The sequence below is a fragment of the Pagrus pagrus genome (genome assembly GCF_965226575.1).
Source record: "Pagrus pagrus genome assembly, chromosome: 9".
In the NCBI taxonomy this organism is placed as follows: Eukaryota; Metazoa; Chordata; class Actinopteri; order Spariformes; family Sparidae; genus Pagrus; species Pagrus pagrus.
Window position 1 is genome coordinate 29472013 of NC_140193.1, and position 22058 is coordinate 29494070.

Below are 22058 nucleotides of genomic sequence, written 5' to 3' on the forward strand. Positions count from 1 at the left end.
TGCATCTTTCGAAGGTTTTAGATAGACAAAGCAGCCTGGCAGAGGTGATGTATTTCTTTGTGACTTTCACATTCTGCACACACAATAACTTCCGGCTCTTCAGAAACTTTTGGCACAACCCAGCCAGCCACCTAGACAAGTGCCTCCTCTCACCACTGTCATCAGTTGTGTCCTAGAACAGCGGTTCCCAAACTTTTTTAGCTGCGCACCCCCTTCTATGTCCCAACCGGTTTGACGCACCCCCAGTCCCCCACACCTTCAAAAAAAACAAAATGCAACAAGCTTTTTTATAGCCATATTAAAGGCGGCATGTTTAATCATGCTCAAATGACCAGAACACACATATAATAAAATAATCATGATCACAACAATGCGCTCTGGCATTTGAATTAATCTGAAACACTGTAACACAGTTTTAATATAATGCAACAAAGTTATGCGCAAGCTTCCACTTTTAAGAGCAAAGAGGATGGATGACAGGCTCAGGATCAGAGGCAGAAAGCAGATAAATTGGGGAAACTGTAATTGTGTAATTATCAGACCGCCATTACATTTTTCATCTCGCGCACCTCCTAGCGGCAGCTCGGGGTGCGCGCACCACACTTTGGGAATCCCTGTCCTATAACAATGACTAATATCAAAGTTAGTAAGACTTTAACTATTACAGAAACAGGACATCTAGTAATTGTTTGGTCATTTTGGGCCATGCGTTATCTTCTATGTTCAGTTAGGCAACATAAAGTGTTATCAACTGCTCATTACATTCTCCCCAAAGGCTCCTGATTTTCATTGTTTACTCTAGGGCTCAAAAAGAGCACTTTAAGATGTAATTTGAGTTTCATGCAGTAGGTTGAAGTTAAATTTAATCCTAGTCTTAAATGTAAGTGATTGAAATGAAAGGTAGAGCCTGCACTTCTGATGTAGTATACTTTTTGTTCAATTCAGCAAATTGCTGCTCACTGTTCCATAACTGTCCATGAAGGGTGTGCACTTAAAAGTCTCACAGACCGCAATCTGTAAATGGGAACTGGCCATAACACATTTCTGCAGAAGACCGGGAGGGAGGTGTATAATTGGCTGGCTGTTGAGCTCAAATATTATCAACATTTCGCCAGAATGGTGAACTCTACCTTTAGAAGTAGCTATTTAAGTACAACAAATGCAACCTTATTGTATTGCTATGACATGATTGTCTGTATCCTTCCAATAATATGGTTGATGATTTTACTCTGCATTCACAGGGGTGGACTGCAACAACTGAGTGGCATTATCAGGAAAGCAGTTTGCGGTACTTACCTGCAAGCTGATGACGTGTACCACTGATGCACTCAGTAAATTCCCTGACAGAGGGGTTGAAGCTGTGTCCTCCCTTTTCCTCTGAGAACTGAGGACCCATTTAAAAAAACACTAGTTAGGTAACACTTCCATTTGAACAAGGCAAAGTTTGGACTTGTAAACAGCAGATGCTCCAAACTCCATGTATCAAAGTATAACGCAAGCTAAACTGATATAATCCCCTCAATATAAAATATGGTTAAGGACACCTACAGGAGCAAGGGTCAGAGCCAGTGCAAACCTTGCTTGAACTTTGCATTTGCATTTTATCAAGTGCAGTGTGCATGCAGTTTACAGTACTTTACATGATGATTTAAAAAAAGATGTGCATACAAAGGTAGAATAAGGAGTTCACCTGTTATATGTTACATTGGCATATTTGTGTATAACAGATAATAATTCCATCAGTCCATTGCAGTGTATAGTAGTACTTGCAGTAGTACTGCAAGAGTAGTACTCTTTTTTCTAATTAGTTCTTGTCTGTATTTTTTTTAAAGAATGCCTGTGATCTGTGTGAAAAAGCTGAAGATGTGACTAAAATCCTGAAATGACCAAATGGCAGCTGATGTTGTCTTGTGTCTTTACAGTATGTGATGTACTGTGTGTGTGTAGACACACGTCTGTGACACTAACAGTGTCTCCCTCTGTTGTCCATTGTCGATGTTACATCTAAAATGCAACCTGCTGCTGTTCTTTCACCTGGTTACACAATACAAACAGTAGATGATACTATTACCTGCCTTTTAATAGACACGTGGACTTGAAATGTGGCTAAACATACATGCATCTGCTGCTGTAGGCCACAAACTTGTATCATTTCAGCTTAGTGACTGTATCATATTTTGTCCAATTATTTACTTTTAAGCTTTTAAAGGGTAATTTAAGCAAAGGGTTGTTTGAAATCTTTTTATTGATAAAATGTAATGTGACATAATAAAAGGTGACATAATTTATACTGAGAACAGACATAAAGACAACAGAACATTCAGACATCAAGACAAGAAAGAAGAAAGAGTTGATACATTTGATAGTGAATACAATTACTAACAGCAACAAAGAGGGAGGACAGTCCAGCTTCATTTTAATGAGCTATGTTTGCATGTATTGACTCCCTCCACTTAATATTATATTATTTTAAGTGACAGAATTACATTGATCAACACCCAGACATGTAGTAGGCTGGCCTGTTGCAGGTCTTTCCACCTTGAATCACTTCCTATCAGAAGGAGGATCATCCACTGATGATTAGCAATGCTTTCCATACCAGTAAAGCCACAACATGCTGCCAGAGACTGGACAAAGGCCAACCAGTGACCAGCAAAACTGCATGATAATAAAGAAAAATGTTAGTAATAGTAATTAAACTTTAATGTGCAAGTGTGTGAAAACAAAAAGCAATGCAAATTATTATAATTGAATATATAATAAAATTAAATACAATAAATCAGAATCAGAAAAAACTTATTTTGGTACCAGTCAGCAGATAAATGGAGATATACATCATTCAGTGTAAGCATTATATACAGTAGCTTCCATTAAGTTGGATGTTGGAATCATTGATTGAAAAGGTTAATATTAAGAATTCATTGTACATGTCTATATAGAAAATATATAATGGATGATACTGTACCATGGTGCCATATTGCATACAACTGTAAAAGCAGAAACAAACAGAGGTACAGTAGCAGCCAGCATGGTCTCTTCAGACAGTCTTTGTCTCACCCTGCTGTTAATCTTCAGTAGTACAAGTATTTAAAGTCATGTAAACAAAGAGATGAGCTGCAAAGCCAAATAGAGCAAAAGTTTGGAACTAGAATACCAGCTGCATGAGAAAAGCAGTCCCATAATGTTTCCAAATTTCATCCTGAGATGCCCGTTTTTTCCATCTCATTACATCCAGCATGAGGCCCGTGATGAGAGATGTCTCTGCTAACCACAATAAATGTCGAAAGCTGGATTCCTTGGCAGAGGAGCTTTCCTCATGACTACATAGGTGGAGTTCTCTGGGCCTCCACTGCTTAACTGAAAGTAAGAGACAGAAAAGATACAAATTAGGGTTTTCTTTTCTTAATCATAGGTCAAAGAGTTACAAACAAGCCTCCAATTCTGCTGAAGAGATTATTGTCAATGCAATGTTACAGATAACCAATGCTGTTCCTATACCTTTGACAGAGTCATGGAGGAATACTGAGTCAAAAGCCATATAAGTTACTACTTGTAGCTGCTATAGCTTTCTTTAAAAAAAAAAAAAAAAAGCCCTAAAATTAGGCACCAATGAAGCCTTGTTTGTCAAAATGTGGTAAACTGAGGCCATATAATTGGTATTTTGGAGTATCACTACTGTGCTATCCTGCAACACAAGTTATTGCCCTAAACTTAGGCTCCAATGAAAGCTTAATAACCGAATAGCACAAACCTAACAAATAAAATGGTAAACTGAGGCCACAGCATTGCAATGTGTTTTGGCTTCTGGAGTGCCTCTATCTTAGTGCTAATCTAAGTTATTGCCCTCAAATTATTAAAAACATTTATTTAAAACTTGGGGATAAAACTAATAACATGTAGGCTAAAATGCGTAATGTGCAATTTGACGTGTTCCTCTCCCTGTTTCTGAGTAATGGGTATTGTAAAAGCCTCTGCAGAACACTGTTATGTAATGAGCTGACGTCTCCAGTTTGTGGCGACTAAAGCAGGTATTTAAAGCCAACATATGGCACCAGTACTGGAGCCCCCATGTTCGAATAGACATTGCAAAAGAGCGCTCTTGGAAGCCCCTGTGGTTGGTAAAACATGATGTAGTGCCCTCTTTGGTGGTCTTCCAGGGAACCAAAACGATATAAAATCTTCAGTGGGAAAAGTGTGATAAAGTGCCCTTGAAGGTGCCCCTTTTTTCACCCCTGCCCCTCTATAGAGCCAGATCAAGGCCAAAAGGTTTGTTAATTTGAAAATAAAATTTGAATAAACTTCACAATCTGGCATATTGTACTGCTCTCATATATTGATAATTGCCAAGAGTGGTCTAAAACAGCTTGTTAAATGTAACTTTGTCCTGAGCGTCACTTAATCCACTGCTAATCAGGTCAATACAGTGTATAGAAAGTGTTGAGTCATGTTTCTCAAAGTACCCACATTTCCTGAAAGCAACATAATTGGGGAAGGCCATGAGCCTTCTTTATTATGCTGTCACTCACAACACCACGCCCCTTTCAGTTGATGCCACACCCCCAACACCAGATCATGGCCCAAACTCTGAAAAAATAGGATCTGAAAGTGAAAAAAAAAAAAATTCGGAAACCAAAAACATTAGATTTTAATGTGGAAAAAAATAAGATCTGAATCTGAAAACGTAAAATCTGCAACTGAAAAAAATGAGACCTCAAATATGAAATTGTGTATAGTTGAAAATTGAAAATAAATATTTTTTTCAAAAGAATATCAGAATTAAATCAAATTATATTTAAATTGAAATCAAACTTTTCCTACAATTATTTTTATTTAGAAAATGTTTTTGATTTTTTTTATAATTCAAGATCAAAACTTAAACTTTCAGTTTCATATTTTAATTTTCAATACATTTTTTTTTTTCAAATTAACAAACCTTTTGGCCTTGATCTGGCTCCATACCCCTCAAACACCATGACTCTGCCACTGACCCTAACCAATTTTTTATGCCTACACCATCCAGACCATAAGCAAAGCCTTGTCACAACATAAAACTGAAAATTGAACCTGTAAGAAATGTAAAGTTTCAACATATCCATTGCGGAACCAACATTGTCAAGATTGATCGGCAGTTGGGTTGTGTCTGACCGCCCAGGCATGTTAGCCCATGTGTGTCCCTTCCTGTCCTCCCGCATCCTTTTTCAACATGGCAGCTGGGTCACAAACTTTCATATATAACAGCTGAAACGCACACTAAAATATGTTTCTGAATCTTGATTCATATTTTATACCCACTACATAGTTTGTAGTAGTAGTAGTTTCAATCTGAAATCGTGAGCAGTGTCTTCGGATGCTGCTTTTTTTTTTGTCCCAATTTTATTTTGGTCTGAGGTGTTGGTGGTTACCTAGTGAAAGTGACTGTTGTACATTTTGCTGCTGTTGTTGCTTAAAATGTAAAAGTTAAGTACTTTAAGTACAATATTTGATTTAAAGTATTGAGTTCTGTTCCACCGCTGACTACAGACAATAAGTGAGATGGACAGATAGTCACCCTCAGTCTGATGTAGAAGGAGGTGATGATACAGCTGTACAGGAGTATCAGAGCCAGCAGACCAATCAGAATCCACCTCAGCTGATCAGACTGAGGAGTAGGAGGAGAAGGATGAGGTATATAGGCCGCTTCCTTTTCACCTAATAAAAACAAAGTCAGGTGATTTCCTGTTTGTACTTTGTACACAAATGCAATGTCAATGTGTTTGACAGATGCCTCTTTTACGTTTAGCACAAACCCCAACACAGTTCTAGTTACATTTAAACTTCAACAGTGAACTCAGAGACTTAATAACCCGGATGTAAATATTGAAAAAAAAATACAGTTAAATATTTAACCCCCTGGAAACTATTGTATTTCACATTATTGTCTGATTGATTTGTATTATAGAGACACTGCAAATCTTCCAAAGGGTTAAACATACCTGGCAGTAGTGTGGTTGGTGTCCCAGTCGCAGTATCGTCTGTATCATTTTCCGTCACTGTGAACTCACACTGGTATTTCATGTTCATGGCCTCTGGCTCGATGTTGAATATGATGAAAAGACTCTTGTTGGGATTCTGTTGACGCATGATAATGTTCTCACAGTCATCCTTTCCCTTCTGGCAGAGCATCAACTTTTTGCCTGTCCTGAAAGTAAATAAAGACTTAAGTCTTCAGTCTTTAATTCGGCTAGCAGATGATTTAAAGGAATAATTCAATATTTTGTGAAATACACTTAACTTTCTTGCCAAGATTTTGATGAGAAGACTGATATTCAGTGGTGAAACGTAACTTAACTTGCTACATTATACTTCTCCATTACATTTATGCCGCTTTTCCACCAAAAATTTGCCGGTCTACACAGGTTTTTTAAACACGGGTCAACCTGCTAGAATTCTCCTTTTGACAGCATTCCTACTTCCCGCAGGTGAGGCAGCCCGTCTGAGTTTTATCTGAAGCGTTACGTTTCACACCACCAATGCGCCAGAAACAGTTGTAACAGAAGAGAATACAACAATAGACCGCATCCCAAATTCACCACTGGATGTTGACAAAGCGTCATCAATTCGTGCGGCTGAATTTAGCGTGTTCACCGGGGTCATGTTTTGATCAAAGCCGAACTGAGCTGAGGTGATAAAAACCTGTGTCTACTGCAGAGTCAATTGACCCGGGTGTAAATGCAGAGTGTACACATTCCCATTGCACAAAAAAGCCTGGTCTTAGTGGATTTAAGTGAATCAGTGGAGAAGGGGTAATGGAGAGAGAGAGAGAGCCTACGTTTTATTCCACTTGCTAAACACTTGTCGGTAAAGCTTGGTTTTTATTTTAAGAAACATATGATATTAATATATACTATAGGAGTAGGCTAAGTACTATGATTATGATAAATAATATTTCATGCTTTAAGTACATTTTGCTGCTAAGTATATTCATCCAACTCATCATTTTAAATCAAAAGACTTCCAGTTAGAGGTTTAAGAGCTCATGTTTATAAGTTCTGAAGTGGTCTGAAAATATAAAAGATTGAGTTTAATTGACTTGAAACATTGAAAACTTCTATAGTTAGGTCAAGTCAATAAGAAAATATTTTATTAGTTGATTCCAATGAACATTTTACAGTGTGTAAATTATCTGAGGTCTTCAAACCATCAAGAAATAGTCCCATAGTATAACCCCCCATTAAACAATGAGCTTTCCAGTCTTTGTGCTAAGCTAAGCCAACAGGTTTAGCAGAGTGCAGACATGACAGTGGTATCAATCTTTTCATCTAACTATTGGCAAGAAAACGTTCAGACTTTTGAAAAGGATTTCAAAAGGACATAAATACAATAAAAAGCAATAAAAAAAACCCTAAACCTTCAATGTGGAAGCAAATTCATTCATTTTTAAGGATAAGTTCACCCAAAAATGAAAATTCAGTCATTGAAATGTAAATAAACAGCTAAAAAACATGATAACATGGGATCCTAGGACTTCCAGAGACTTTGATTTTGTTGGACAAGCTGCATGGAACCATTACATGTTTTTATTTTTGTTGATTGTTTGTGTTTTCTACATTTTAAAACAAGTCCCCATCTACATCAGTTGTTCAGGAGAATGCTGTTTGCCGCGAGGCTTCAGAAATGTTTTGTGGACACAGAAACCATATGGCCTTCGAATAGGGGTGAGGGGGATAGTGACTGAATTTTTATTTTTGGGTAAACTCCTTTAATTTTGTTTCACAACCATTACATGAATACTAATTTATTTACACCAAGATACATACGGTGGTATTCCGTTGAGTCGAATATCTTCTACAGAGGTGACGTTTGCGGTGTGTTCACAGCTGATGATGGCTAACTTATCTGAGTTTACGGTCCGATATTGTGGCTGAATCACCTCAAAACCTGCTGAATGAAAAGGATTCATTTCATCAAAACATTCATATCTAACTAACTTTTCTTTTGCTTTCTAATTTTCATTAGAGAAAAGTTTCTGTTTTCATTTAAGAAGTTAAATCAGCCTGTTTAAGAAATCAAAGAGCAGTGTCTGACTGAACAGAGTCAAGATTTATACTGTATTCACTATGTAAATGTAATTCTAAGTGCTGTATCGTAGGCAGCTGGACTTGTTTCAGTTTCTTGAAGACGTTTCACCTCTCATCCAAGAGGCTTGTTCAGTGAGAAGCTTCTCAGATGAGATGTGAAACATCTTCAAGAAACTGAAACAAGTCCACTTGCCTGCAACGTAGCACTTAGAATTACCATGAACTTGATAACTGAGAACCTTCATTAACATATGTTAATATACTGACTGTGGCTGCTGTGTGTCAGAAATGACTACAAATGAATTTACAACAAAGCTTGTATAAAGAAAAAGCATATGTCAACCAATGGTTGATCAGGGAAGTCACCTTCGTTCTTTAGATGAGTTACTATTATTGGTCCTATCAATACATAAAAAAGAGAAAAGAACTATGTGACTTCCTGTAGACAGATGGTGGAATGAATAATCCTACCATAGCTTGGGTGGAGGATGAAGCTCAGATGAATTGTGAAGATGGTGAAGATGTTGAAGCTGCAACCTGACATCTCAGCGTTTCTGCTCCGTCTCCGGTGTGTTCAAAACTGGATCACAGACACCAGTGCTAACCAACATTAGTCACAAACAGCTCATTCTGATGCTGAGCTCTCTATTGAACAGGAAAAAGGGGACTTTTGAGGTCAGAATAAACGCTGATCTAACCACAGCCTGTGCTCCTATGGTGCCTGTTCTTAATTGCTGTCATACCTCTCACTCTACAGTTATCAACTGGAACTCAGCTTGTTTTTGTAGTTTCTGTGGGTTCCACTGTTTCCTGTTGCTAACTTTCGTCATGCAATGGCTTCTCATTTTCTTTCTTTTTTTAAGACCAAAAGGAAGTGTAAATCACACAATTTCCTGCAAGGAGTGTCAGATTTCCTGCCAGTTCGAGGCATCACCCCCATCACATATACAGAGAATTAGGGCTCTTATGCAGTTGTCCCAGGGAGGAGGCTGGGAAGGAGCCTAGGACCACAGGAGGGAAACAGAACAGAACAGAACTACCTGGATATAACTACAAAATAAAACAGAAAATAACTAACCAAAATGCAAAACTATAACACTCTAGCATTGCACAAGGGTCTAGATTCACTCAGTCTCCTGTTGGATTGTACAAGCTCCATTAAGCTAGGTTATCGTTGATAACGTTTGGGTGGTTAATTTGTTATTATTTACTAATTTTACTATTTACTTTTTTTTTTCCTATTGTCCATTGTTGAACAAAACTTTATTTGTTGTGTTTACTGTTATTATGCGCACCAAGATTATGATTACGATTTGTATTACTCTTTGAAAAAGTGCATTTTTCCTTTTCTCTCGGTCTCCTGGCTGAAACAGCATTGTTAATGCAAAGTCACAATCCAGTGTTGTTGGGCCCCACCACATGGTTCTAACAAGCAAAGCCTGCAAAAAAAACAAAGTACACCCAAACCACAGCTGTCCAGTAAACCTCAGTCACCATACAGCAGGCAAGTAACGATTCTCAGCTGGTTGTCAGTGGTCGGATTCATTTCCTTCACTTTCTTTAAATGTTAAATATTGGGTAAATATGATCATTTCAAAGTTAACATCCCTTTTTGAGACTGTTTTCCCATCTGGCTATTTGTCCCTGATTCCAGGGTGGGGCCCCGAAAGCATTTATTTTTATGTATTATTTTGTATTATTTATATTAATAATATATTATTATTATTTTTAACTACTGTCGGTAATTATTGGTTGCACCCGCCCCTACCAGTGTATCAACAATGTTACATGTAAAAGCTATAAATAAAGTTTTTTTTGTTGTATTCTTTAAAGAAATTTCAGGTGCACATTTGGCATATGACTTTTGTGTCAGAGTACTTATGCAGGACTTTAAAAGAAACTGTATAATGCCTATAATTAGCTCTTTGTCATAAAACCCTGAATGTATATGATGTACTGTATATCCCCAGGAATATCCATTACCATGAATCCTGTTTTTATAAAATGGTCTGTCAAAAAGGTTGCCACAGGGTATATTTTAGTATATCCATAAACCAAAAGGCCAAAAAAGAAAAAAAGGGAAAGCACTGTCAAGTCTAGTTTGCAATGATTAGCCATTCAGTTGATTATTCCATCAACAGAAAGTCAATTTGAAACTATTTCAGTATTTGATTCATTATGTAGATCACGAAGCAAAAATGCTAAACATTTTAAAGTCCTGGTTCTAAAATGTGACTCTTTGGTTTGCTCTTCTCTCTGTCCTATCACTGTAAATTTAATATTTTGGGGTTTTTGTATAGTTGTTTAAACTAATTAAGTGATTCAAGATGTCAAGTTTCTTCTAAGTGTGTGACAACATTAGAGACTTGTGTTTCTGGCTACAAAAATGATTGAAAAATGAATTATTTCTGAGATGTCGTCGGACAATGCGCACCAACACACCACACCACCTAGAGACCACAGCAAATTCCTAGAATGTGAAAACTTACCTCCGAACAACAACCTCCGCCTGTCAGTGACAAAAACAAGTAGTTTTGGAGGACCTAACTTTAATGGTTGGATTTGCCCCAAGGGATTACATTGCCACCATTTTAGCATTGTTGTGGCTGTCAGCTGAGGTGATCTACTGGAGTATGGTACCAAAGTACAGTATAATCTGTTACACACCAAAACATGTAAATATAAGGCCCAGGTTTAAAATACTGGAATTACCCTTTAAGTAAATGTACTCCATATACGATATAAAAGTACTCTCCTGCATAGACAAAAGTGTACTGGAAGTAGGAAAAGTAAAAGTACTCACTACACAGGCTGAATGGGTCCTGTCAACCTTATTTTGAACAAAATATAAAAACATTAGTGTGCTTGTTGTTCCATCACTTGGATGTTTGAGCTTCACTGAACAGAATGATGTATGTGCAGAGTTTGACACTAGAAGGCTGCATTCTTATGTACCTGCTGATGGAGGAAAGTTTCTGTTTTTTGTGCTCACCTGAAGTCTCACTTTAAAACATGTACTTACGAGCAGAATGTGTTGTGACATCACAAGTACTTTGGAGGCCAATGGTTGTCTATTATGCAACTTACAGTATGTGGAATTTGGAAACTTGATGTGGAAACTTGAAAACCGCAGTGCACATACTCTGGCAATGAACTTTTCAGTGAAATAGAAGACATCTTTTTTCCTGCAGTTCAACTTCTGAAATGATAAATATTTGTATATTCACAGATTTTAGATTTATCAATGACTGACAATCAGTGGATATCATTTTAAAGGTCCAATTTGTAAAAACTCCCAACTCATCAAGCACTGACCCTTTGGGATTGCAGCCAATCCTACCTACAATCTCAAAGCGTCAGTATTTGACGAGTTGGGAATGAGATTAAAAAATCAGCTTTCTTACAAAGTGGACCTTTAAGAATTTAAAAAGAACGTTAATAAACGTATTTGAAGAAATAAATTATTCAAAGCATAGTATACTTATATATCTTAAAACATGTCTGGAAAGGATCTTAACTATTTCATAAATGATTTATGGATTTACTGCATACCAATGTATATATATTTGTATATGCTCATTATAGCTGTTTAAAATCTCAGTCTGAAAATAACTGGTCATTATTGCTTTTAAATAAATGTTCAGAAGGAAAACAAAACAAGATTTGACCTGCACTAGTGGAGTGCAAGTATGCAGGCTTCATAAGTACAGATTCATTATGTCATAAAATGGAAATACTGTAGTCAAGTAAAGCACAAGAAAGTCTGTTCTTCAGTAAGTGTACCCGGTACCTGTAACTGACCTCAGTGACAAAGGTATCTGCTGACAGAGACAATAATTATCATTATTAAGTGGGATGAAAAGGAAATTCCAGTATTTGTTTGTCTGTTAAAGTGATTGTCTGCACTTTAGATTTCCTCTAAAGAAACTGATTGTAATGAGCTTTTCGAAAAAATCTTGATAAGTTCTTTTACACAACCAGTGACTGCTATCTGTGGTATCTGTTTTGTGTCTATTGTCTGTATCAGCGTAAAATTTCTTAAAAATGAACTCTTTGATATGATCTAGGGTAAGTAGAGTCAGCAGTGTTAACATCCTGTTTTTCAGTGTTTGTGCTTCTGTGAAGTCTTTGTTCAAGAGAGTCAAAGACAAGTCAAACCACAGACACGATCAGTTTAGGAGCCTGCTTCTTCTCCAAGCTTCAGTGTCCGTTACTGGGTTCTTTGTATTTGTCTTTTTGTTTTTTATATTTCAATTACCAGTCAATTACTTTCCATTGTTAGGCAAGTCAAATAAACCAAATTCACTGATGAGTACTTTTTTTGCGACGCTGGGATCGATGACATCCACTATTCACAGGGTTGTCGACTTAGGGCCCTTACCCACTTGTGTCAGGGCCGGCAGTGAGCGTTTGTGGCTCCAGCATTTGTTGTGTTTCACACTGTTCGGATTCATTCAATCAGTGCATGAGCAGGGAATCAGAAAAAGAAAGGAAAAGCACCTTCAGCCTTTCATAGTACCCACAAGTTCACCCATTTTGTGTGGTTTCTCCCTGTTTTTCACCTTTGCCTCTTTGCCAGTGCCATTTGTAACTTTTTCGTTAATCTGGGCCCTCAATCCACAAGTCAATGTGTCTTGCGCAAGACCCCAAACTCTGTGTCCCTATTGGTCTGACCAGCATGGTAGCTCGCTCACTGGTGTGTGTGAGTGTGTGTGTGTGTGAGCACTTTTTGGATAAAAGTGGAACGAAAACACAACCATTTACAATGCACTCATTTATATATAGTGCTAATTAGCAAATGTTAGCATGTTAACATGCTAAAGAGAGATAGTAGCAGTAGTCACGGTCAGCTCGGCAGACTTAATACAAAGATTGTTCACAAGTCCCTGATCGTGAGTCCAAGTCCTTTTGCATATGAGTCTGATTCAAATATTTCCAACGCAAATATTTATAATATTTATAATCATATCCTCAACATAACCACAGTAAAGATAGTAAGGCCCTGTTCTTCACTGAATGTGTTCCTACTCAAAGAATAATGAGCTTCTATCATCATCCTTAATTCTAAATCTGTTGAAGTGAAAATGGTATCTGGAGTCCCACAAGGATCAGTCCTTTTCTTTTTCTTTTACATATGCTCCTTTTGGCAACATTAAAAGGAAAACTCCTCTCCTATTGATTCATGTTTCAAATCACGCTCCACAGATGATTTTATTCCTAGAAAGAATTCGGTAAACTCTACTGATGATTTTCATGACTGGGTATCCTGAGTTGACCTATGTTTCTTCAGAAGTGCTTGCTGGTGGTCAAATATCTTCGAACTGGAGGTGAGAGAGCAGCCAGGGTTAGAACTCTGTAGCTCTTTCTGTCACTTTTCGATGTGACAAACTGACACTATGTATTCTCTCAGAGACTGTCTCAAAATGTTAACCATCTTCTCCTTATTTTAACTAAATCACAACTCCTCTTTTCACTATACCTTCAAGTGTGGCCATAGACACTTAATTTCTGATGTCGGACAGCATGAACTAGTTCTGATTGAATGCAATAAGACTGACATACTTTTGGTACGGCCTAAAACCCAGAGACAGGAAGTTCATTCACGCAGAGTCACTTTGGCTGGTAAACAGCCAGCAGGTCAAGAACCTGAAAGTCACGTCAGTAACATAACCAGGGAAACTTTTATCAGCTGAAAAACAAATCAGATGTTAGATAACCTGCGTCACAAGCTGATTCAGAGGAAGTGGCTCACACTTTTATCTCAAACAGCTTACAGACTACTGTAATGCTGTTTGCTTGATGAGCCAGATGAACGATAGGAAGGCTCCAGCTAATGCAGCAGCCCTCACACAGGCCAAAGCCAAACATGTTCTTCAATATTCTACTCATGGCAGCGTAAAAGAACATTCTTGGGGTCATTTTGATCAAAATGATTCATTCTTTTGCTGAACATGGTTGTGCTCTGTAAATTTTTCTGAACAAGTGGAAATAGATTACGGTCAAGTTTGCCTTAGTCATGCCTGCTTTCACAGTTCTGTCATGATATCATTTTCTTACATCAGTCAGACTTCTTTATGTTTACTGAGCCCTTGTTAAACCCAGGCGACTGTGTTGCATTCAATCAAACATGTCATCATTCTGTCGTGGAGGTGGAGTGACTGTGATTCACAGAGACAATTTATACTTATTCTCTTGGAAACTTTTCCTTATTTGAGTCACTTGGTTTTGTGATAAATGGTGAGACCTCTTTACTTTGTCTTTTAAAGGTTATGTATGTGAGATTTTGAATATTGACAGCCGCTGAAAGTCCGACCCAAACAGCTGATCTATATAAATGATGCCATCTTCTCCTTGTCCTCATCATCCTCTTCTTCATCATCCTGGGATGCAGTCTGTCTGTGAGACCCCTGCACAGGACAGTCAGAGCTGCCTGTGGATGAAGGAAATGAATGAGGACAGAAGGTGAGTGAACTGTGAGCTCAGTGTGTAGACATGCAGCAGAGCGTCCTGATGTCACGAGTAGGCGTCTCACCTAAGACATGAATGAGTGTGCCATTGCCATTGAGACGCAGGTACAGTGGTGGGTAGAAGACATCTATCCTACAGCGGTACATATCTGTGTGTGACTGTCAGTCCAGACACTGTCAGCTCCACAGCACCCCCTCTCACCTGAGCAGAGCACTGCAACTGAAACACATACAGTAAAAACACACATTAAACCTGACCTAGATTCAGTTAGAAAATGGTGTCATTAATTGAAGTCATGTCATATGTTTGGAGGGGAAAGGAGGAAAATATGTATATGCCAGAAATACAGGTTTTTGAATTCTGTCTGTATCAAAACAACCTCAGAGGAGCATGTGCACTAATCTGCAGTGGTGTATTTTTATAATGTAGCAGCTCAAGTTTGTCAAAGACTTGTTCATAAAGGATAACTCCTCCAATTCTACACATCGTATGTGTACAGGCCTTGGAGAATACCCTACTTGACCTCTCTCATTTTGCCATCATTTTATTAATTAAATGATTCTTAGAAATCTCTTGCTTTCTTCCTCTTAATCAACTTGGGACGATTAGGATTATGGTAACCTTTGTCTTTTAAAGGTTATGTATGTGAGATTTTGAATATTGACAGCCGCTGAAAGTCCGACCCAAACAGCTGATCTGCGGCATAATACAGTGCGTAGCAGGCACAGCCGCGCTTGTGCATAGGGATACGGAGTTTGTGCGGTCGAGGGAATGTAGTTCCAAAGGAAAGAGCTGTCTTTATATTTTTAAGTGTGCCTTCTTTTCGGTCACTAAAATACGTCTTGCTGTTGTACTGTTTAGCAATACAATGCTCTGCTTCCCTGTTGGTGCTACATGCTGCTTCTCCACACATGGGAGAGCTGACAGTACTGCAGGTAATACACTGACTAGGGAGAAGTACCTCATACAACCCCAAATCAAAAGACCCCAACCGTCACTTTAAGAATAGGTGTCAGAATAAAAAACATAGTAAGGTCCACACTTTCAATTAGTTGTTGTCATTGTGAATTCACAACCCTTTAAAATGTTCTGCAGCTGCTACTTTGAAATTTAAATGACTCTGTCTAAAGTGTCTTCAAGTCGTGACTATGTTCTATGTGCATGAGACAACTGATGGCACAGAATCTGGACTGGATTGAAGATCATTGTGGTTCATCCCTGGGCAAGTTGATTTTTGGTATTGGTATTTATGTTTTTACAAATAATAACAGTTCACACAAAAATACAATTTAAAGTCAACAAAACTTTAATTGAAGAAAATATCCAACATGAATATTTGCTTAACATTGCAATGGCAACAAAAAATACAAATAAGGTAATTATCAATACAATCACAGGCAAGTAGCTTCTATTGCCATAATGCAGCTAAATGATATAAAGCATTTACATTTTCAAAGCTGGAGCATGAAGCCAAATTAAACGGATTAAAGTTATTCAGTTTTTAATCAAACAACCATGTTGTACATTGTATTAGCCATACAAGCCTTCCTATCTGCAGTTAGGATGAGAGCTCATAGGTGCCTCCACAACTCAAGTCAACTCAAAAGCTTCAGCTTTTAATAGAATTTGTGTTTACAAGAATGTAAACATTATATTTATACTTAATAAGTAAAATATGCACAGACACTCAAGTATCATTTTGGTGTTTTTCCATAAAAGAACCTCATTTATAACAGAGGTTATGTATCACAAACAGCCAATACTGACCTGCATGCCTCTAACTCTCCATTTCAAAACAATGGTGAAGGTGACTAATCACAGGTTTGGGAAACACACAGACACAGTGTGTTTCCAGCCCAGTCTCACGCCAAAGTGTGTAATAGACCCACTTATCCACTAGAGGACAGTGTGAGTATGACAGTTTTCCTCACCTAGGCATGAAAAGTACCTGTGTGTTTGAAGGTGCAGTATCAGTAGGGGGCTTAATGATTGGAGAGAGGATGAATGTAATATGAGGAGGAGGTCAGGGGCTGGTTGGTTGGTAGGTTTATTTATTGGACTTACCACTGGGTAACCAGAGTTTGAGTCCTGTGTGAAGTCTCAAGGGACTGTTTAGAGGAAGCAGTTATTTTAAGCAGAACAATGATCTAACCAAGTACTTTTGGTGCCTTCATTTTGAAAGTGTAACCAGACATTGCATGTTTGTTATTGCTAGCCTGATTGTGTTGTTTTGACGGGTAGGCGAGGGGAAAAGGTGGACCTGCGGGTCTATTACAATGTTTGGCGTGATACCAGTTTGCTTTTCATGCCATGTTTTCACATGAAAATGCAGCAGCATCCGCTTTGTGAAGCACACCAGGCACGACCATCTCCCTCTTCCTTCGTTCACACTGGAGAGTCTGCAAATGGAAAAGACACAGCTTTCAATTAAGTAAAGAAAAAAAAAAAGGATTAGCCACAGAGAGACCTGCACAGTGCTATTGTGTAGTGGAGTATATTTCTATGATAAAGGAACACATTTTGGATGTTGTGTGAATGTTCTGTGATTCTTTAGGTGAGTGTTGGCAGGGATCTGGGAGCGCAGGTGGTGTGTTTCAGCACTATTTTAACTGGATACATCAAACATGTCCCATCTGCCAGTTATAACTGCTACTCCAGCTCGTACAAATAAAATAAAAATGATGAAATGTTTTACTATATTACAAGACTTTTTGATTTCACTACTACCTATTATTCACTACATAAATCATCACCACAATCATGACATGAATAAAAAATATAATAATGCTCTGACCTGGAAAGAGATGATGATGATGAGGACGATGATGATCAATATCATCAGTGCACCCACAGGAACACTAAATGATGCCATCTTCTCCTTGTCCTCATCATCCTCTTCTTCATCATCCTCGGATGCAGTCTGTCTGTGAGCCCCCTGCACAGGACAGTCAGAGCTGCCTGTGGATGAAGGAAATGAATGAGGACAGAAGGTGAGTGAACTGTGAGCTCAGTGTGTAGACATGCAGCAGAGCGTCCTGATGTCACGAGTAGGCGTCTCACCTAAGACATGAATGAGTGTGCCGTTGCCAGTGAGACGCAGGTACGGTGGTGGGTAGAAGACATCTATCCTACAGCGGTACATATCTGTGTGTGTGACCTTCAGTCCAGACACTGTCAGCTCCACAGCACCCCCTCTCACCTGAGCAGAGCACTGCAACTGAAACACATAAAAACACACATTAAACCTGACCTAGATTCAGTTAGAAAATGGTGTCATTAACTGAAGTCATGTCATATGTTTATGTTATTTTCAAGAACGAGTGATCAACTACAAATAGGTTGTATAAGAATTATTCCAAACGAGGCCAAAATTACAAATTTTTCACAATAAAATAGGCAAAGATTGGAGGGGAAAGGAGGAAAATATGTATATGCCAGAAATACAGGTTTTTGAATTCTGTCTGTGTCAAAACAACCTCAGAGGAGCATGTGCACATAATCTGCAGTGGTGTATTTTTATAATGTAGCAGCTCAAATGTGTCAAAGACTCATTCATAAAGGATAACTCCTCCAATTCTAAACATTGTATGTGTACAGGCCTTGGAGAATACCCTACTTGACCTTCATCATTTTGCCATCATTTTATTAATTACATGATTCTTAGAAATCTCTTGCTTTCTTCCTCTTAATCAACTTGGGACGATTAGGATTATGGTGGAGTCATGATCATTAACCTCAGTTCATAGTACATTTTCAGTGAAATTCTTCAAATCCCATCAAAATCTTAAAATTATGATAACAATAACAATAATAATAATAATAATTATTATTATTATTATTATTATATTTATAATAAATTAATAATATATTATTGTTCTTATTATTACTATAAAGTGATTGCTCTGTATATTATATTATTGAGCCGATCAAATAACACACAATTTACAGTTGAACCACAAAAACTCAGCAAAACTGCTTCATTACATTAGATTGACAGTGGTCTGGCAGGAAAAGCAACCACCTAACTTAAACCAGATTCTGATTCAAACGCTGCAAAATCCTGATTGGTGCAAGGGATGGATGGTAAGTGACATCACCCAAGCCCTGTAAACTTCAGAAACACAAACTTTGTCAAACTTTGACAAAAAAAAATGTAGGAGTGTTCATCTCTGTAGTGCACTGATCGAGGAAATATTTTTAAAAGGCCTTTAATGTTATATAACATTATTTTGGTTAAAGTTGGAATAGAACTTACCCTCCCCTCTCTGTCCACACCTGCCTCTCTCTGCTGTGTGAAGTTGGACGAGCAGACTTCCTGGTTGCTGTGGAGACCTCTGAGCAGAGTCACACGGAGCACCTCAGGGTCAGGGTTTGGCAGGCTTTGGTCATAGAAGTTCTGATAAGAAGGTTGGGGTTGGATGAAGCATTGGACTTTAGCCGTACCATCAGTGCTCACCACTCTATAGGGCTGTATCACCTCCGTAGCTGGCAGAAGAAAGGGAGAATTGGGTGGAAATAGTTAGAATTGGACTCGTATCTGTATATTGGTTGGTTTGTCAGCAGGATTACGCAGGAGGATGGGTCTCAGCCCAGAATAGACCCCATTAACTTTTACACATTTTGTTGATTTCTCAGGTAATAATGCATGGATCATAAAGATGCACTAGTTTTAAGGAGGACATTTTAAACACTAGAGAAAGATCTTCACTGACTCATTATTCATGCCAAAATAAACTAAATGATCAAACTCTCTTTGTCGTCATGACTGAATAAACTGAATAAACAAACTGACCTAAAAGGACAACACAATTTATACTGTTTTACTTTGTTTATACAGTATGTGGTGGACCCTGCCACCGTTCTAGCTTCAAATAGTATTCTGGGACCTTATTCTCCTCTGAGAACAGCTTGTTTATTCACTTATGGAGAAAATAAACATTGAAAAATAAAACATTTTGTATTATTACCTCATTAATATTGTAAACATAAATACTGTAAAATTCTGAGTTTGAATTTCTTCTCCAAAACTACCAAAAAAAAAAAAAAATCATATTTAGGTTTTTATATTTGATTACAAAAGGGGAGTGTTGGGCCTAGGCGGAGGTATGCTCTCTACTGAGCGCCATTCTACTTATGTAATGAATCCAGAAGACAAGACAGACAAGACCTCTGCAGATTTACCTTTCTTTCAGAACAGAACAGAACAGAGCAGCAGATATCACGGCCATCTTTATAGTTTACAGAGAGTGGTGCACAATGTGTTTTGACAGTTACTTTAAAATTGTAATCAGTCATTACATGTTACAAATTGAAAATGTAGTTACATTACTCTACTAATTACTCAACAGCAGAAGTTATTCATTTAATTACTTTAATTACGAAATCCTGAAACTCCACACCCACAGGTCACTTCCTCTGTGTTTAATGCAGATAGACATTAAAAGTGAAACATTGTGGTTTGACTGCACGCAGCAGTTCTGCAGAAGTCCTGCTCTCACAGTGAATGTCAGGGTTCTCACACACTTGCTACACAACCAGGGAATTCCTGTGATAGCCCGGTACCTTTACCACTTGTCTATAAACTTAAAGTGACTCCTTAATGTAGGCTAAAGGATAATTTATGGTTGCTCATTGGCTTTTTTCCCTTTAGACACACTGACTGCCCAGTTGTGTCTCTGGGCTAGAAAGAGCGGACAGGCAGAGTGTCTGCAGGGAGGGCAGCCTGTATTTGCCAACGGGCTGCTCCTTGAGGGACAGCCTGCCCTTCAGACATTCAGCCTGTCCACTCTCTCTTGCCCTGAGACACTCTGGCAGTGAAAAGAGGCTCCGGATGAGAAGTATAATCTAAGCAGAGCAGCAGCCGACCAGTCAGGAGGGACTGCAACAGCCGAAGAGTGCAGTGTGTTTATTGGGGAAGCTACAGGTGACAATTCCCATTATTAGCACCACCGCTAAGCACCAGTGGAGAACCTGCAAAAGGCATCGCGACAACGTGCAGTTATATTTCTGGGAAGGTACGCATCAGGCTAAGGCATAGGGCTTGCCCCTACACAGAGGCTACACTGTAGGTATGACGTCAATTCAACGCAGAAGCATATCAATCTTAACCAGTGGCTAGCTAGCTAAGAAGCCAAGCAAACAAATTCCGTCTTTCCACAAGCCAGAGACTCAAAATATTAGATTTTTTTTACCATAATGTACAGGTTATTACTTAATTTCAAATTGTAAGCTTTTTAATTATTTGTTACAGAAAAAAGTTTGCACAGCATTTCACTGGTCTGTATCAACCCTGAGGCAGTGAACTGCAGTGCTTTCAGGTTCCAGTTCCACAGTAGGACAGTTTCAAACTATGCCCACCAACTGACCAACAATAAATTCCAATATGAAATCTTGAATTGATTGAACAACACTGTTTGGGTGAAAAGCAGTTTGACAAGACAGAGAAATTTGTAAGCACCCAATATGAAAAATGAACCCAGTTGCTACATATTATTTGTGAAATCTTGTTAGAAATGAACTCCATTCAGTGTGTGAAGGTCAGTTCATCTTAAACTGAGTGTTTGGCTGAGGTTTTGGAATAGATACAATTTAGGCAAAGGTCACGGTTTAAGTTGCAAGTGCCTGCAGATGTCCAGCAAAATTATCTAATAATAGTTTGTTGAACATGCACCTTTTGTCGCTTGATAGTCGTGGATTAAAACGGAACAAAAAAATGTCACATTACTATTGTCACGGCAGGAAAAGTCTATTTATACTCACCACTCCACACAGGCAGGCAGAGGCTGAGGATTGTCAACACCGTCCACTCCATCATACAGTGAGCCAGGAACATCCTATAGTTACTCTCACAGTTACACAGAAAGAGAATTCACAAAGCTGTGGTGAGCACACACCCTCACAAAGAACAAATTTCATCAAAATACAGCAAAAACAGTAGAACTTAGCTTTATAGTGGTGTGTTTCCCAGCTGTCATGGAAACTCTGTGCCATCACAGGAAATGATGATGATTACTGGTAAAGAGACGGCAGGTTGAACAGGCTGCAGTTCTGCAGGAAACCTGAGAAGGACCAATTTCAGTTACTTTAACAAACCAGCTTAGTCTTGAAAAAAAGAAGAAACAGCTTAAAACAAAATGCACATTAAAGATAATGTGTATGTCATAAAGTCTTAAAATTGTTTAAGTCACATAAATAAATAAAAAAATTGAGTCCCCAGTCAATGAAGAGAAGAAAGAAAATCATTTTGCACAGCCAGAACATTTCCATCTGGACAAGGTTTTTCATTCAAAGTGCTGAGTGTTGTTTTCTTCTCTTTCTCTATTCAGATGGCTCAACAATGCTCACTGAGGAACTCTCTAAACTGCACAGTACAGCAAAATTTAGGCATGCTATGTTTTTGTTAAAAATTATTTGGTATTAAAATTTCCCAACTTTTGGTTGTTGTAGGTCAAATGTGTCTCCAGTGTAAGTAATGGAAAGGATGAAATGTGTAATGTGTGAGAATCTCTACTACGTGGCAGTACTGGCACGGTA

General features: G+C 38.2%; 2 protein-coding genes across 3 annotated transcripts; both read right to left on the reverse strand.

The window, feature by feature from the left end:
* Positions 1-2251: 2251 nt before the first annotated feature.
* LOC311262184 (uncharacterized protein) lies at positions 2252-8775 on the reverse strand. Of its 2 annotated transcripts, none has more exons than XM_084361421.1 (5): positions 8529-8775; positions 7797-7917; positions 5973-6178; positions 5549-5688; positions 2252-3357 (listed from the first exon to the last, which is right to left on the reverse strand). In XM_084361421.1, exons 1-5 carry the CDS (start codon positions 8599-8601, stop codon positions 3265-3267), a joined length of 633 nt encoding a protein of 210 aa, XP_084217547.1. In that variant the 5' UTR covers positions 8602-8775; the 3' UTR covers positions 2252-3264. The 2 variants fall into 2 exon arrangements, with proteins under 2 accessions (XP_084217547.1, XP_084217546.1); XM_084361420.1 differs by having other exon boundaries at positions 7797-7920.
* Positions 8776-15883: 7108 nt separating this feature from the next.
* cd28 (CD28 molecule) lies at positions 15884-21439 on the reverse strand. The gene is made up of 5 exons (XM_084362021.1): positions 21285-21439; positions 18781-19010; positions 17586-17742; positions 17320-17483; positions 15884-16924 (listed from the first exon to the last, which is right to left on the reverse strand). Exons 1-5 carry the CDS (start codon positions 21355-21357, stop codon positions 16829-16831), a joined length of 720 nt encoding a protein of 239 aa, XP_084218147.1. The 5' UTR covers positions 21358-21439; the 3' UTR covers positions 15884-16828.
* Positions 21440-22058: the final 619 nt, after the last annotated feature.

Coding starts and splice junctions, on each gene's coding strand:
- LOC311262184 (XM_084361420.1), bottom strand. CDS start 8,601: ATGTCAGGTTGCAGCTTCAACATCTTCACCATCTTCACAATTCATCTG. Junction 5,689..5,972: donor ACCAACCACACTACTGCCAG/GTATGTTTAACC, acceptor TGTTTTTATTAG/GTGAAAAGGAAGCGGCCTAT. Junction 3,358..5,548: donor CCTTCTACATCAGACTGAGG/GTGACTATCTGT, acceptor TCTTACTTTCAG/TTAAGCAGTGGAGGCCCAGA.
- cd28 (XM_084362021.1), bottom strand. CDS start 21,357: ATGTTCCTGGCTCACTGTATGATGGAGTGGACGGTGTTGACAATCCTC. Junction 19,011..21,284: donor CTGCCTGCCTGTGTGGAGTG/GTGAGTATAAAT, acceptor TTCTTCTGCCAG/CTACGGAGGTGATACAGCCC. Junction 17,484..17,585: donor CACACTCATTCATGTCTTAG/GTGAGACGCCTA, acceptor CTTCATCCACAG/GCAGCTCTGACTGTCCTGTG.